General features: G+C 30.6%; 3 protein-coding genes across 3 annotated transcripts; all 3 read right to left on the reverse strand.

Moving 5' to 3' along the window:
- Positions 1-2,546: 2,546 nt before the first annotated feature.
- On the reverse strand, positions 2,547-3,399 carry LOC100306285 (uncharacterized). Its single transcript, NM_001249554.3, has one exon. It carries the CDS (start codon positions 3,267-3,269, stop codon positions 2,868-2,870), a length of 402 nt encoding a protein of 133 aa, NP_001236483.1. The 5' UTR covers positions 3,270-3,399; the 3' UTR covers positions 2,547-2,867.
- Positions 3,400-12,711: 9,312 nt separating this feature from the next.
- Positions 12,712-13,095, reverse strand: LOC102664788 (glycine-rich protein DOT1-like). Its single transcript, XM_006596555.1, has one exon. It carries the CDS (start codon positions 13,093-13,095, stop codon positions 12,712-12,714), a length of 384 nt encoding a protein of 127 aa, XP_006596618.1.
- Positions 13,096-13,737: 642 nt separating this feature from the next.
- NIP4-2 (aquaporin NIP4-2) lies at positions 13,738-17,156 on the reverse strand. The gene is given in 5 exon segments (XM_003544207.4): positions 13,738-13,942; positions 15,027-15,088; positions 15,213-15,410; positions 16,515-16,736; positions 17,022-17,156. Coding segments are annotated over 5 exon segments (822 nt in total).
- Between the last annotated feature and the right edge of the window lie 872 nt (positions 17,157-18,028).

Genomic DNA, 18,028 nt, shown 5'->3' on the forward strand with positions numbered 1-18,028 from the left:
TCTTCATGCAAAACTGTCATCTAAAGTCATTTTAACCTATTTATTAACATGTTTGTTGATTAGTTCGTTCACATAACTAAAACCTCTATTTTCTAAGTCTTTCTATTTTTTAAGCTGGTAGTTAAAACAATTGTAACAAACTATTAAAATTGTGTATTGTTCATTTGTAAAAATCACTATAATAGCTCAGCTACTTTTTAAGTTAGGCATTGATTCTTCTTCAATTCTCTCTCTAAAAAAATTCTCTGTAATCTAAAACTCATCTTCAGAAACAAACTTTGAGATTGTTTTTATCAATTTTGTGATATAAATATTTTAAAAGCTTACAATGAATGAAATGTCCAGAACAATGGCCACATTCTACAACCACCAAATCAAACTACAAGCATATGGTCACTACTAAAAGAAAATCAAAGCTGCAAAGGTACACATAACAGATTCTAAATGTTTAATCGTCAAAAATGGAAAAAAAACCCTTAATCCTAATACATTAAGCAACAATTACATGATAGAAAGACTTGCACAAGTCAACGGTGTAGAGAGTGAGAAAATGAAAGTTTTTTTCACCGTTCACACAAAACAATCCCGCTTCAGTTAAGTGTGTCTATGTAATGTTAGAGATATATATTACTAGCATTAATTAGTTTTAATTAATTACAAATTAGTTATTAATTTAGTTAGTTACAAATTAATTACTCTTGAAATCAATTATGTAATAACTCACTAGCATTAATAACTCACTAGCATTAGTTATATAAGGCACAATATATATTTATGTAATAGTAAATTTTGCTCATTTGAGATATTTCCTTCTTTCCATTCTCTCTCTCTTCCATTTGCATTCATTAGTAAACATGAGATTCAGAGCAATACCACTTTCCACCCATAATTTTTCGACTGCTTTGTTCATCTTTATTTTATTATCTACTTTCCATTTTTTTCTTTCTCGCTCCCAAGAAAATCAAAACATAAATTTGTTGGTCTTTTTTTTTTCTATTTCAATTCTTTTTCCCGATCTCCAACTCATGGCTCTTCACTGCAAGTTCCTTTTTGGTTCAATTGGCTTCAGAGAAGGGATTCTTTCAATTTTTAAACTTAATGATCGCCACTGCCTCCACCTGTAATCGTTAATTGAAGGCATGTGAGGTGGTCCAGAGAAATCAAAATCTCCTTCAACTTCGTCTTCCCTTTAGGAGTAAAAATCACAGCTAACGATAAAGAAATGAAATCCCTAACTATTAATACTGAAGATTCTTTTTCCAGTTTGCTAACAATGACATTGAAGGCTTCAAGGGGCTTTCAGAGAAGGATTTTTCTTCGATCAATGAGGTTGGGCTCTGGTATGGCCAACAAAACGGATCGAAGCAATTTGTTCTTGAGCACAAAACCTATTTGATGGTTGCTGCAACTTATGGTAGCATTAATGTTATGAAGATTATACTGTTGTACCCCGAGGCAGATGTGGATTTTGGCGTGTGGGGCCAACAAAAGCACTGCCCAGTTTTTGCCTACAAGGTGTTTGATTAAATGCTTCTAAAGATTTGGAAGATATTGACTATTATTTGAAGTCCTGCACTATTTCAGAAAGTTGCACACCAATTGTCTAGTGATTCATCTTTCATTGTTTCATTGATATTTGACCTGTTTTGACTTATTGTTTTCAACCTTTTAGGCTTGTTTTGATTATTTTAGTTTATGTCATGTGTTTCTGTCATGTTATGACATGAATACAAATTTTGTGTTCTTCTATTTTTTTTATGCTTTATGTTGATGTAAGCTTTTGTCCATGGTGATTAAGCATTGTTTGAGTTTTTGTTATGGATGATTAAGCATTGAATTGTTGTTTTGCTTCTCCCTTGAGGGGTTAAGCATTGATTTTAGCTTTTGCTCTTGATGGTTAAGCTTTGATGTTTTGAGCTTATGCCAAATGGTCTTGTTGTTGCCTTTGCTTGCTTTGATGCTTGCTTTGAACTCTTGGAAGAAGATTGAAAAAGCAAATGTTGATCGAAGACTTCTAGGAGCTATGCACCATTGCCGAACCTATACTTTGATTTGTTTCTAGATTTCTATTTTGATTGATGTATTTTCGACATGTTTAGTTATATTTCAATTTTTTCAGACTTTATTTTCATTTTCTATGATGTAGATGTATTATCTTCTCCAAGCTCGAAGTGTAAACACCTTCCCACTTGCGGGGTATTAAAGATATAGATGACTAGCATTAGTTAGTTATTAGTTTAGCTAGTTACAAGTTAGTTATTAATTTAATTAGTTACAAGTTAGTTATTCTTGTAACCAATTATGTAACAACTTATTAGTATTAGTTATATAAGATACAATTGTATTCATGTAAAGGTGAGTTTTGCTCATTTAAGCATTATCTAAAATAATATTCAATTTTTTCTTTTTTTCATTCCATTTGCATTCATTCATTCTTGATAGACAAGAGATTTATCATGGCAACTTGAGAGCTGGGCAATTAATTTGATCAATTCATTTCGAATTATATGGCAACAAACTCAATCAACAATGAAAAGTGTCAGCTAGATACTTTTATTTCTACCATTTCCTTCTATAAATTATAAAAACCCAAGAACATAATTAAAAAGAAATTTAAAGAAGAATAAGACCAAGAAGAAATCATTCCCATTATACGTCAAGGAAAAGTTTCTAAATTCTGTGTCTAATCCTGCAAAGCCCATACTTCCACACCAGAAAAAGTTGCTAAGTTTATTTCCTATGTTACAATATAGTAGCAAACTCTAGATACCGTGCAAAATCTGAGCAATTAGTTAGCAAGTTCTAATTGAAGCCACACAAATACAATTTCTAGCCATACTCATCTCCGAAACACAAATCAAGAAGTGTTAACTTTTCTCTTCAGAATCATTCTCAAACTTCCCAGAAAAGTTAAGAGGACGACACTTTTCTCCCATCAAGATGTTCTTCCTCCAAAGGGCTTCTTCATCTTGGTCACTGTAATCTCCCTCCACTTCTCCCTCCCGCACTTTCCTCCAAGAAATCATCTTCACCATGGAGAGTGCCCTGTTATTAATATTGCTGTTCAGCTTCGAAATCAGTTTGTGCTCCTTCGAATTCGATGATCTTGTTGTTGCTTTCTCTGCTTCTTTGTGGAGGTTCTTCAGTTTGTCAGAACCACAGAGAAAAGTGATGATGGAAAATACACACAAGACTGAGAGTATAGCTAAGAAAAGTGTGGAGATGGGCATGGAGGAGAGTAGAAGATTACTGAGAAGAGGCCTCGCCATGTGTGAGAAATGAAATGAAGTTGGTCACTTAGAAGAGAAGGGTTGGATGGTGCTGCAATAAAAAGAGAGACAGTGCAAAACGTTGGTGTGTAGTGTGTACTATTTGGTTTAAGAGTATCTCACACGCTCTAAATGCCAACTCTTATTTGCCTATGATTAAGATTGACAGGTTCATGTGGTGGAATGGAAATCTTCCACTCCCTCCATTACCAAGCTATGAAATAAGTGTGTAACTCTACATTATTGCAATAACAGTTGCAACCTCAACTTCAAAGTATTTTGATTCACAATAATTGCATTGTAATAGTAATGATAATCGCATTAATTATATTTTTTCATAATATAAAAGTTTTATAACTCATTGCAATTTTAGTTTAAAACCATACTTGCACCATCCATCATAACATATATATTTATACAGTATTCTTATTTTTTTTCTAGAGAACATAGAAATTTGAAAAGCAAATATATCTTTACCTTTTTTACATTATAAAAAGGATAAATAGTCACTTTTGTTTCTCAATGTGTAATTCCCTGATAAATGTGTTCTTAAAAGATGAAAATACAAAATTTAGTCCCTTAAAGTGTAACAAATATATCCGGTCATTAACTTCTGTCCGTCACCGTTAATAAAATAGCCTACGTGACATGAAGAGAGACAAATTTGTCATTAAAATAATTGTCAACGTGGATTGCCAGCATTGGGCATATTTGTTATAATATTTTTTTGACTTTTCATCTTCTCACTCCGCTGACAAATGCGTCCTTAAAAGATGAAAATGCAAAATTTAGGAGATGTTTGGTTTGATTGTTTTCTGTGTTCGTTTTCACTGGAAATAAAAAATGGTGAAGTAGATGTGTTTGGTTGGATTTCTGTTTTCATTTTCAGTGAAAATATTTTTCCAAACGAATCAAAAACTGGAAACAATAAAATCTTGTTTTCAATATTTTCAATTGAAAACGCGGTGGCAATGAATGCAATTTTAAGCAAATCTAAAAATATATTTCCTTTTGAAAACGCATTTTCAATGTTTTTATTTATTGAAAACAAAAAACAAGAAGTCAAACCAAACATGTTTTTAGAATTCTAATCTTTTAAAAATGAAAACAGTTTTCAAAAAATGAAAACAGAAAATGAAAATGCAAACCAAACACACCCTTAGTCCCCGAAAGTATAAAAAGTACAATAAATATATGTGGACGTTAATAATGAATTGGGTAAAAGAGAAACTACGAAAAAAGGTATTAAGAAAAACAATAAAATATAGCTTAAGATTTGAACTCTTATACTTTGATTATCTATCTATTTATTCATCTATCAAATTGTTAATTAGTTTTTTAATTAATCAATATAATTACTTATTTTCCAAAATAAAATAAATTTTTTTAGTTTTATGATATAAAAAAATTGAGTTACCATTTAAAAAAATAAAAGCCTTTTATTTCTTGAAATTTTTTATTTTTTCAATTAATTATTAATCTTTATTAAGTACTCTATCACGATATGTCAAATGGAATACAAGGTCGCTGCAACCCTTAAATCAACGAGAAATAGAACTCTATGTCTCAAAAGCAAAGAATAAACCTCTGTATTAATTTTTTTATTTTATTTTGAAGTTAACCTTTGTATTAGTTTGGGCATTATTATATTTTTTATTTAAATTTATTTGGGTTCTTTATTTGTTAGTAATTGTTTTCATTTCATTCATATAATGTATAATAAGTATTGTCTAGAGTAGAAACACATAAGATTTATCCAAAAGATTCTTTCATATTTGAGGTATATATATACATTTTATTGATTAAAGAAAAAGACTTATAATTTCACTTTAGCTTTATCTAGTTTAAATTTTGTGAGACTTTTTTTTAAAAAAAAATAGTTGATTAAATTATTATTTTTAAATAAATAAATAAATAAATTTGGTCCCTCGATCGATTGTATTTTTTCTACTCAAAACTCCTGGCATATTATTTTCAATCTAAATATAAAGATACTTAAGTTGAAATTGAGATATGAAATAATTTTAAAGATTAAAAGTGATAAATTTAATAGAAATTTGATAAAATTATAGGATATAAGATTTTTTTTTAACAACAAAGATTTAGGTTTGACAAGGAAATTAAAATAATACTTTCGGGATTAAATTTTACATTTTTCATCTTTTAGGGACATATTTATCAGCAGAGTGTGAGAAGACGAAAAGTCAAAAAAATATTATGACAAATATGTCCATATGCTGACAATTCAGGTTGGCAATTATTTTAGTGACAAATTTGTTCCTCCGTGCTACGTAAGTTATTTTATTAACACTGACGGACGAAAGTTAATGTTTGAATATATTTGTCGCACTTTTTACATTTTCAATGAACTAAATTTTATATTTTTATCTTTCAATAACTTATTTATCACCGAATTATACATTGAGACACAAAGTGACTATTTAACCTAATAAAAAAACTTACTTTGGAATAGCCGTGTACTAATAAAATATAGCAATTTCGCTTATTACAAAATACAAACGAACTGGTATTTTGGCTTGTTATGTTTTTTTTTTTTCATTTTGAGTCACTATGTTTATTTATTCAAAATTATAAAGGGTGATATTTCTATAACAAAATAAAATATATTTATTAAAAAAAATATATCATCTTATGTCTAAGGAATTTTTCTTACTTAGCCCCCCACCCCCATGCGGGTGTACCCATCTTAGCCGTTTTTTCTGTCTTTTTCTTTTTTGAACAAGTCAGATCATATACATGCCTCACATAAGTTGCACAACTTTTTTTTATAAATAAATTCTATAAATACTTTTCTTATTAAACAGTGTCTAATTCCAAACGCTAATTTACAATAAATTATTACTACGTTATTCATTATAGAATTCTTATACTAAATTTTATAATAAAAATAAAAATACTCATTCAAATATACTTTTATTCTATAATAATAATAATAATAAAGTGTAAAAGATAATGGATAATTATTTTTTGGCCGATTAAAAAATAGATAATTATTAATGACCAAATACCAAAATTCCTTAGGAGGGTATGTAAATACAAATGGGTAGAGATTTGGCACCATACTGAGTGGCAGGGGCAGGGAAATGGGCATTGCTTGTCTAAAGGGTTTACTTGACTAAAAGACTGGTAGACTTCGGTCATCGTTTTTGTCAGTATTAGGTTTCCATTTGTTAAATGTCCTCTAGTCGATTTTTTTACGTTAATAAACATTTTTATTTTTTATTTTCCCAACTATCCTCCTTTTCCAATTATATACAATAGTAACCTCCTTTACTATTTACGTTTTGAGTTTTTCTATTAAAAATTAAATCAAAATTACATATTGAATAAAATATAAGATCAAAATTGTATTTGAACTTATTAATTTTTACACTAATTATCTAAATTATGCATTATTTTAAATTACTATAAAATTAAAATAAAATATAAAACAGGAAAAAAAATAAAAAATCCATGTTGAGAAATCGGGTCCTCAACGGCCGCATTTCCAACTGATTTTGAAACTAAGAAAAATAAATCACAGCTAAGAATTAGGGTCCTCAGAAATCGAATTCAAACATGAACAGTAAAAGGGATTACTTTTGTATATAATTGGGAAAGGGAGATAGTTAGGAAAATAAAAAATGAAAAAGGTATATTAACGTAAGAAAATCTCTACTGGTCATACACTTTTTTTTTTCGCTTTTAAGGGGGTTTTGGGTTTTTTTCTCTCCATATTAACTGTTTTTTTTATTTACAAAATTCATATTAGTAACTGCTAACGTAGTTCATTTAATACTTTATTTCTTTAATCTATGCTCTAATTGCCTAATGTTGCTTTAATTGAGAAGGAGGAAAAGTGGAGAAGCTTCTGAGCAAAGATAATTTCTCAAGTGGTTCAAGTGGTACCGACAAAAAATATGGATGAGAGGAAAAAATTTCATAAAAAATGGTTAATTAAGTTGTTTGATAAAAATTAATTATTGATAAAATTTGATAAATATTTTATATCAAAAGTAAAAAAAAAAAGTCACAGGACCTACCCAATATCATGTACGAAATTTTAAAATAGTAGTAGATGGTAGAAGGTTTTTCATTATTTCATCTCTGGCTAATTAATTAATTATGATTGTTAGTTACTAGCACCTTTGGAACAATTGTCTTGGCTAGTATTTATATTGTGCTTGAACCACCGTGCTTGATTAATTGCAGAGGTTCAGAGTTGGCCAATTTATGCACGAGGTGACCATTTCCCTTTTATGGACGTGAAGAGGTAGAGATGGTGCTGGTGGCTACTAAATTTTGCAATTCTGTATTTGCAGGAGCTGTTATGTACTAGATGATGATGTTGGTTTGAGTCATTTTGTTGATAAAATAAAACTTAGATCCTCCTATATGATAAAAGGGGAAAAAAATTAGATGTAGTATTTTAGGTATTGTTTGTATGAATAATAATTTTAAATATTCTTATAACTTCCTCAAACTAATGCTCTTATTTTAAATGTGTTTTATATTTTTAAGATATCAGATACTTTATTTTTATTTAATATTTTCTTTATAAGATAACAAGAAGATTTGTAGGAGAATTAATTAGAAGATATAATATTAATTTTTTTGTATTAAATAACAATATAGATTAAAGAATTTAAATTTTAATTTCAATTGAAAAACACAAAAATATTATGTTTTCTAAAAACAAAATCACTTCCACCAAAATTCCATTTAAAAAAGAGGCTCTTACCTATTTAATTGATAGGAGAAGGGACCACTGAAGGAGTTTTACTAAATGGTCTTGTAGCCAAATCTATTGGGTTACTGCATACTTTAAAAGAAAAAAAAGTAATTTGTTATAAATAAGTAGAACAGCTAAGATTTTTAATTAATGGCTCCAATAATTATTTTGGGTTTGAGGGAAGAAAGATTAGTAGTGGCCGTTACAGTCAAGGTGTCAATTTATGGCCATGAACTCCTCAAATTGCCATTCATTTGTCACATTCATGGACGTGACCAGTGGGGATCCATCGCTATATTTTATTGATTCAGTCATCGCTTTATTTGCTCCATGTATATCTCTAATTGCATAAAGCTAAGAAATAATAATAATAATAATAATAATAAAATCTTGCTAACATGTGCCCTTAAACACTAGTTAAGAAATCAATTAATAGAAAGTTTTTATTTAGAGAGTGTAATGGAAAGAGAGTCTACTGCTACACTTCCCAATAAAAAAAAAAATTCCACTATTGATTCTTTAACCCATTCTCGTAAGACACTAAAAATATTGGTTACTAACATTTTTCTAAAAAATATTTGTTTGTTGTACTGATAACTAATTAAATATTCCAGTTAATTCACAATTTAATTTCTGAAAGTGTTAAATTATTTACTTTTTGTTTGATCTCTACCTGTACTATGTCTTTATACAATTTATCTTTTGAAAGTTGAGTTTAAATTTCTTTTAAAATGAACTCTATCACTACTTAATATACATAGCATACATTTAGATCATCATGCTATACACCACCATCCCACTCACATTACTAAAGATCAAAAGTTACAAAAAAAAAAAGGCAGGATCAAAAATAAATTTTGTGGTATATATAAAAACTAATTAAAAATATATTTATCATATTTGAAATTCATGTCTCTTTAATGTAATGATGTTTTAATTAATTAATTAATTAATTTACAAATATATTAATAATTTTATGATTAATATAAGTTTTATATGTCTTTTTTTTTGGATTCATTTGATAAAATAATGTTTTATGCATACATAATTAGATTTCATTTAATTAATAAAACATTTTCTTTGACCCAATTATATTTAATAAATAAACTCACTAAGGTTTTTAATAAAATATTTACTTAAAAAAATGTATTTATGTCTACTGGATGATTCATATAAAAAATATCTTATACCAATAATAACGATCGACATAAGTGATGATATCTTATGTCCCTTAATCAAGTGATCATTCCTGATACGGAAACTAATTATTAATTCCAGTGATGATTATTTTATATCAATATTATGATCAATAAAATTTTTTATTGAAAAGATCTTATTTTCTCTTAAACAAGATATTTTAGTTTCATAAATGAAAAATAATGTTAAAGAGATTAATGTCATTAAGTGGTTTCATCTTTTTTTTTTTGACAAAAAAATGGTTTCATCCTATTCAACTCTCTTTTTAGTTCCTTTAAAAAAAAAAAACTCTTTATAGGTAAAGTATAGTGTAAGTCCTAAACAATAAGGAAGATACAACTTTTTTATAATGCTGGATTGATTATTTTTTCTCACCATAACATTAGTGCAGAATATTTATCAGCTTTGTTAATAATTAATTTGCGTCAGAAAATCTGATGGGTTACTTTTAGTGAGATTCTCCTTTCAATTAACTCGAGGCCTTACTTGAGAACCGAATCCAAAATTATTTGAACCAACTACTTGTTGATAATGGATTGATTCATTTAAAATCATCATCATAATTGTATTCAACATTTTCTTAATTTTTTCTAATATATTATATCATAAAACAAAATCTATTTTCTTAAGTAATTAAGAACAATTAAACAGGATAATATTATATTATTTTATAATTAATTATTATAAATATATTTTATTTTTTAAAACATATTCTCACTTTTAAGAAAAACAAATTAGTCAATATATATAATTTTGTCCTTTAAAGTGGCACGTAAGTAATAGCCCAATTAATAAAAGTCCTCTAGTCAAGTCGATTTGTGGCTTTTTTCCTCTTTCGGGTCTAGCAAAGCTCAATACATCCTTCTCTGTTGACTGCAGTGGGCCATGCGATCCACTAACACTTACCAAGCCAACCTTTCTGTAAGATTTTCACTATGTTACGAGACTAATTCCTCACGAAGTAGAGTATCCGTAAAGGGATAACTCCCTCCCAAAAAATGTTGTATTCACACAGAGGATTTAAAAGTTAAATCTTGTCATATGATAAAGAGTCTAAGCTATTAATTACTTGTGTCACTTCTTATAAGTTACTGATATTTAAAGTTTAATTCAAATTTAAGTTGAGATTAGCTAAATGTAATTGATACTGTTTGAAAAAGTAAAAAAAATGTAGATAATAATAAAATGAGACAATTAATGAAGAAATCACACGACTTGATACAAAATAAATATATCTTCTAAAAATATTTTTGTTCAAGAATAGTGTCTTTGATTTATAATAAAAAGATCAACATCATTAGTTTTAATTTTGATTTTCATAAAATTTATAATCCAATATTTCTATACATATTAAATGTTAATATATTTATTAACTTACATTTAATTGCATACAATTTAAGAAATTATAACAAAATATATTTTTGACGATTTACCTAGAGGTGCCCATAGCATTAATGCCCTATTGATAGAAAATAATAAAATAAAATCATTGTCGTATAATATTGTAGCAAATAATATTACCAATTTTAATTTTCTATAACAGCCTCCATTGTTTAATTAGATTTCAATTTAATCATAATTTTTGAGAGAAAATATACATTCTTGAACATCATTTCTTATGTAGACCACACACCCCTAATTAGATTGCCACCTAATCCCAAGCTATACAAAGCCAAGCACAACAATAACACCAAATTTTGGAAGCCTCGTGGCATACTCTAGCAATCCATGCCACTACTGGAGGAGGAAATTGGTTAAGCTATTTTAGGAATTATCTTAAAGTGATCTACTTTTTTCAAATGTAAGGCATATGTTTGTTCAATTTATCTGACATTTCCTTAAGTGTAATATTTTATTATGGAAATAGGTCTAAGACAGAGAGATTAGTTGTCTATTTTCCTATTTAATGTAGCAATGGAGGGTATTAGTTTTCTTATCTCTGAAATCTTAAGTGCCTACAAATTAATTTAATCAAGAAAAAAAATGAAACATTGGAAACTTACAATATTTTAGAACCAAACACCAAGTTTTATACATTCAATAAAAAAAATATTACACGTAACTACTCCTTTTCTATTTTCATATTTCCCATGGCACCTTTGCTGTCTATGATTTTTAATTTTTTTTAGCAAGGCTATTTTATATTAATTTTTACAGCAAAAAGAGATAAAAAAGAAAGAAAGAAAAAATCATATAAAAGTAACATTATTCAAAAACTTCTTTCCTGTTCATGTTCCTTTTTAAATTTGTCTCTGGATGCATCTGATGTAAATGTAGAGTTTACTTAAAAGGGTTCACATACAACTACGAGGTGGGCAAGAATTTTCAAGAGACAAAAGGCAATGGTTCTGGCGTCAGGTTGGAAGTGCACTTTCTTAATCCCCTTCCACAACATCTGATTCCTTTCTTAATTTCTTATGCCATTACAATCTTTTACTACGACGCGTCAAATGTTGGCTTTTAAAGAAGGTACAACTTAAATGTTACACGATTGAATAGAAAATCAATTTAGTCTTTAGATAAATTATTCAAAATTTGCTAAAGGCTAGTGTAATTCTATCTCCGCAGAATATTTACAAGGTTCATACTAAAAGAAAAAAAAAAAAACAGAATAGTGAGATACTTATATGTTAGGTGCAAGCTACATAAAATGAAGATGCCAATAATTTGTTCACGTATGGGGAGGAATAATGCCAGCTTTACACTTTATGCAAAGTGAAGTAGCCATTCTCTTCTATTGTTTACTGATGCAAAGCCAACTAATAAAGAATTTTGTGTAACAATTAAGCTTTGCAATCTAATTGTGTTTACTTTCTCTGCTACATTAAGGAGAACTGATTATTGACTGGTACAAACAATAACTAATTACTAATATAGTTATATATTGCCTCATTATTTTCCTTTAATAGATTGTCCAATGGGCAAGAAACTGAACACTTAGACTTGTGAACACCTTGCAATAGTCATGGAAGTTAAATAACATAAGTTGGTGGGGGCAGAGAATGAGGGAGAGAACTTTGTCTTGTAATTAATGTCTCGTCACCATATACTTCATGCAAAAGGTAAGAATATGCTTACAAGAAATTATATTTATCCAATTTCTTTCGCTTTTTTAAGATCATCCGTGATCACACAATCATGGGACCATTGTAGCAAATTCCGCAGAATTAACCCTTCTTTAGAACCTCAGGTTTCTCACTAAACTCACCAGTCACCACAAACAAACTCAAACAAAATTTACATTCTTATTGCTCACACAGTTATGAGTTACAGCCACTTACAAGTTACTATTAAAAAAAATACACAAACATCTCCCAAGTGAACTAATTAGATATACTTTCCATTTACTTTTTTTTTTAAAATGCCAATGTTAACCTAATAGGTGACCTTTGCTTTGGCATACTATACGTGCAATAAACGTAAACAAGCCAAGAGCATCACACCCTACTTCACATACAAGCTCTTATTTATATACCTTGCCTCAGAAGGAATCAAATTCCAAGTACCTACAACTCACACAATGGTGTCTACAACAAAGAGTTGGACTACACAAAAACTCACAATAGTGCTGCTTCTTTTCTGCATTACAATTTCATCACCGGTTGAGGCCAACACATTTTCTAGCAAATTAGACCAATCACTGGTTTCACAGCCAACACACACTGAAATCAAATGTGGATCATGTCCTTGTGGAAACCCCTGTGATGAGCAACTTCTATCGCCTCCTCCTCCGCCTCCAGCTTCCCCGCCACCACTATTCCTTCCAGAGATTTCCTCTCCAACCCCACCAGAGAGTTGTGATGATTCATCGCCACTACCGCCACCACCACCTCCATCACGGCCACCACCACCACCACCATCACGGCCACCTCCAACACCACCGCCACCAAGGTTCATATATGTAACCGGTGTGCCGGGGGATGGATATGCATACTATTACTCTGCTGCTCAAAACAGAGTTGTGGGGTTGCTGGTTTTTGCTGGTTTGGGAGCACTGTCAGTCACGATGTTATTTGGGTGATGACTTCATGAATTAAGTGTTTAGCCTGCCCTCCACCAAAAAGCAGTTTCATTGTTTGATTTCTCTTGTTCAAACTTTGTCTATTTATTCATCTTCAATTATTTTATTTTTAGGTACATCATCTTCATTTTATTTTAATTTCCATTGCTTTTTGTCTTTCCTGGTAAACTTGTTGGTGAACTGATTCCAATGTGCAATGCTGAACAATTCAATATTAACATTTGATGTAAAAAAATTTAGTTCTTATTATGTGATGCTCATTGCTTTTCAGTCTTATAATAGTTTAGTTCAGATAAGGCCATCACATGATGGTAAAGTAGTCGCTGTATAAGTTTAGTTTTTAATCACATTTTGAGAAGCATAAACCCTTTTTCACGAGGTTGATAAATTTGGCTATCATTATAATAAATTGAACCTTTGCATATGTAAGGATAAATTTGCGAACAATGACCTTCATTTATATCTTCATATAGCGAGGAGTTTTTTGGCACTGGGTACATTATTAGACAGCATGTGGTTTATTCACTGCTCTTCAAGAAAGCCAGCCATGTGGTTTATTCTGATGGTGGCTTGTATGGGGATCTAAGAAAATTATAGGCAAGTGCTCCAGCTATGGATCCAACAATTGGACCAACTACGTATATCCATAACCCTTGGTAAACATGTTTGATAAGTGCCGGACCAATACTTCTTGCAGGGTTCATGGAAGCCCCTGATACAGGCCTGCATGCAATTGCAAAACCAATTTCAATTTTAATAAGAATATCAGACTCTCCAACTATTCTTAGAAGGACAAACCTTATGTGCAGTTACTTAAACTTAAGTATTTTTAGCATTGTTGTTCCATCATAATTAAAGTTTCACCTCAATAATTTATAATGCAATATTGGCAAAGGCTACGGTGGACAAGCTTCGTAAGTGACTCATAGTGAACGAATTTTATTAACCGTAGGATTCATCTGACTTTTACAGTTGCACTCTACACCCTCCACACTGGATCTTTCTTCCCATTCCTTTCTCTCTCAATCCTCCACCGGCACCGTTTACTCTCTCCTTCTCCCACTCGCTATTCTCATTAGCACCACCTCAAACGGCCTTGTTTTCGCAACCACCATTTACGGCAAGGATGTCTCCACCATCAACTTCCTCGGCGAGATCGAAACCCTCTCCAGCGGCTATTGGATCTCGTCAGTGTATTTTGTGAAAGAGATGGCGATCAACAGCGAGGGATTGTTGGGGAAAGGAAGAAACAATGGTGGTAAGGAAAGAAAAAAAATGCCAGCCGTGAGAAATTGCCTCCGACGAGGGCAAACGGTGGCCGGAAGGTTGCTGGGAGGGAGGACAAGTACATCTAGGGTGAGTAGTGTAAATTGCAACCATATAAATCGGATGAATCTAACCGTTGATAAAATTGGTTCATCATGAACCACTTAAAAAGTTTGTCCACCACCATAGTCTTGACCTGCAATATTTTACTATGTTAATCCTTTGAATTTAATAGTTATGTAAAATTTTGTGAACTAATGAAAGAACATTATTGATATCACTCTTAGAATAATTATTGTAAAAGATAATAAAATTTTTATACACAATAATTTGTGATATTAGATGACACTAACAAATTATTTTAAATGTTGTATAGCTTTTTTTATAAAAAAATAATTATAAGCACCTTTATATTATGGAAATAAAACTCCAATTCTTATTAGAGACAACAAGAAGAACAAGACACTTAAAAACTAAGTTTTATCTTTATTAGTCATGCCTAAAATCAATATTAAAAACCTGTCAACCAATAACTAATTACCCGGCAATGAAGACATTCAACATTATAGTCATCCCAACTGCAACTCCTGCAAAGTCACCCACCTGTGAATTTATCAAGCCAAGCATAGAATGCTTAATATTAGAATCTTGGACTCACAAGAAATCATTACAGAAAGTGAAAACCATTTGTTAAAGACTTATATATATCATAGATACAAGTGCAAACCGCTTTGTCATCTGTAGAAACAGCAGATATAACAAACATCAAAAGAAAAGTGATGATGACTTCAGCAACTAAAGACTGGCCATTGGATCCAACTGGTACCGTTCCAAAATAAGCTTTAGGCGTTACATCCAACATTAGGGCTAATGTGCCACTAGCAAGGATCGACCCCAGCAACTGAGCAAAAATGTAGAGTGGCACCTACATGCACAAAACTCATCATAGCAACACACTAAGACCCAATCTCAAAGCCAAAGGACCATCAAATTTAATCATTATAACTTATTGCTTGCATATGATTCTAAAAATTAAAGCATATCAAGATTAATCCTTTTTTTTTCTTTGAAATTTACAGCTCCATCAGAAATTTAAACCGGCCGTGCAGACTCACATCTATAAACACCCCGGTTTAATTTCCTTTCCTGGTTTTCATCTATGACTCTTGGTTTTTTTATAAGCAGTTGAGTTTTTACTTGTTCTTTCTTAGTAATTTGTAACAAAATAGGTGAAGACTAATAGGAACAGGGAAGTAGTACAAGATGTTCGATGGAGTATTTAAGTGGTTTAATTCTTTGTTCCCCAAGTTTTTAAGCGTTTATCAATTGGTATTAGAGTTACTTGTCAATATCTCCGTAAGTGCTACATAAGGAGAGACTGACCAGAAAAGATGAGTGTAGTCTTAAATGTTGTAGAGTGTAGTCACCAGGACATGAGTAATATGAGATGCTCCTTAATAGTGCGCACTCAAGGGAGCATTCGTGGTTTATTTATTTGGTTTCCTACACGTATCTTTTTTTTTTTAGGCAATTCTATTTAAAACATACATGTTTATGTTATTGGCATCAAAAGAATTTATCGATTTTGTGGACAATTAATTTCTGCAGAAGAACCTACCTATATAATTGTGTATGTTATTTAATGAGATATCCTCTCCAGATATTTTTTATCTTATCCATAAAACTTATACTCTTAAAGAATTCAGATGCAGTTCTATTCGAACCAACATCTTGTTAATAATTTAGGTACAATTATTTAAGTAATTTTTATGTCCACTATTCAGGACAAGAAAAATGCTAGAGTTAACACACCCCATTAAACACTCTCTCAATGTTTGAAATTTGTTGGATACTGTTGGACACTATTCAGGATTACTCGATGTAGGGTTTAAATGTTGACCTTTACTATAAAGTATAAAGAGGGAGAACTCTTATTTTAGTTAAAAGAACATGACTAAAAAGCACACAAAGAATTGTGTCTAAGTATGGTCTTTCCCAAAATCCAAAACGATTAACAAAAGAAAGTTACCTGTTTATATGAGAAGCGGCGAAAGATGGCCAAAGTAATGGTGACTGCAGGATTGAAGTGAGCTCCAGAGATATGACGAAGAGAGTAAATCATGACCATTACAATCAGCCCCCATGTGACACAAACCCCTGGAAATGTGACTGAGCCATAGATCTTATTCACTGCCACAGAGCCACAACCGGCAAATACCACAAAATATGTACCAATAACTTCTGCGAAAACCTAGTCACAATCCAAAGAGAGAAAGAAAATATTGCACCCTCATTTTATTTCACTCCTATAAAAGTATTGTTTACTTGTGTATGTGCAATTGTTAATTAATTAGTGTATCCATCGAAGTTAGAAATATTGTGGATGTATTTTAACGTAAATATAATAATAAAAGTAAAATGAAGACACAAATAAAAAAAATTCTAATCCTTTGACAAAATTACCTCAAAAATATTTTTTTACCTGAAAACCAAACATGCAAGTGATCAAAACATGCAAGTGATCATGGTCACTGACCTTCTGTGCGAGGGCTACAACATGGTTTGAACAACAGTTATGTGATACGTTACAGGTTCTGGAAGGGCTAGGGGAAGAAACACCCTCTTCCATACTTGGCATTTCTTCTTGGATGCCTTCAGATTTGGCGGCCATTGCTGTTAATGTGTCAGACTGGCGTGCAGTTTATGAGATAAACACTATCTCACTTGGAGATTTTGAACTGCTGTTTGTTACCAAAAGAATGATTGAGCCAAGTTATATATACAAAGGTCATTCTGTGATTTTTGACAAATTATATATTATCAACTTTATTTTTTTTTATTGTTTTAAGTTTTAAATAACCAACAAAATTCTGGCAAATTCGTAATACTATAACTGAAAATAGATTTATAGATACATTCTACTTTAAAGATAATAACCACTAGGGAATTTGTTTCGGATACACAATGAAAACGATACATCTAAATTGATATAGCCAAAACTTTAGTTCTTGTTTGTTATAGGATTAGAAAACCATTTTTTCAGTTTTTAATGCAAGTAAATATTTCAATAAAAATTAATATTACAATTAAATTTATTTATGTTGAAAACAAACCTTCCTTGACATAAAAAAAAAAGTCCTACTTGAGATAAACTAGGATAAATATCAATTTTGGAATTTAAAACGCAGTGCTGCTAACACGAAATTTTACAATTAATAAATTTTCAAATTGAACTAAGTTGATCACTTTCCAAACCTTCGCTATCATATCACTCAGCTTATCAAGGCAAACTCGGTGTGAATTTTAAGTGGATCTTCTATATTTTTTTCCTTAGATGTCTAAGAGTATCCTCACGAAGATTATGTGATTTCTCCCAATTTTTTACGCAAATTTAAGAGCGAACGTAGATCAAAGACGTGTAAACAAACACGCACTAATGATCATGAACTAGTAAATGATTTTGCGTTGTCTTTGATGTAATTTTACACTAAATTTGGATCTCAATTGAAAAACCAAACATTCATGCACTAAATTGTCCCTAGC

This window comes from Glycine max, chromosome 14 (assembly GCF_000004515.6).
Source record: "Glycine max cultivar Williams 82 chromosome 14, Glycine_max_v4.0, whole genome shotgun sequence".
Classification (NCBI taxonomy): Eukaryota; Viridiplantae; Streptophyta; class Magnoliopsida; order Fabales; family Fabaceae; genus Glycine; species Glycine max.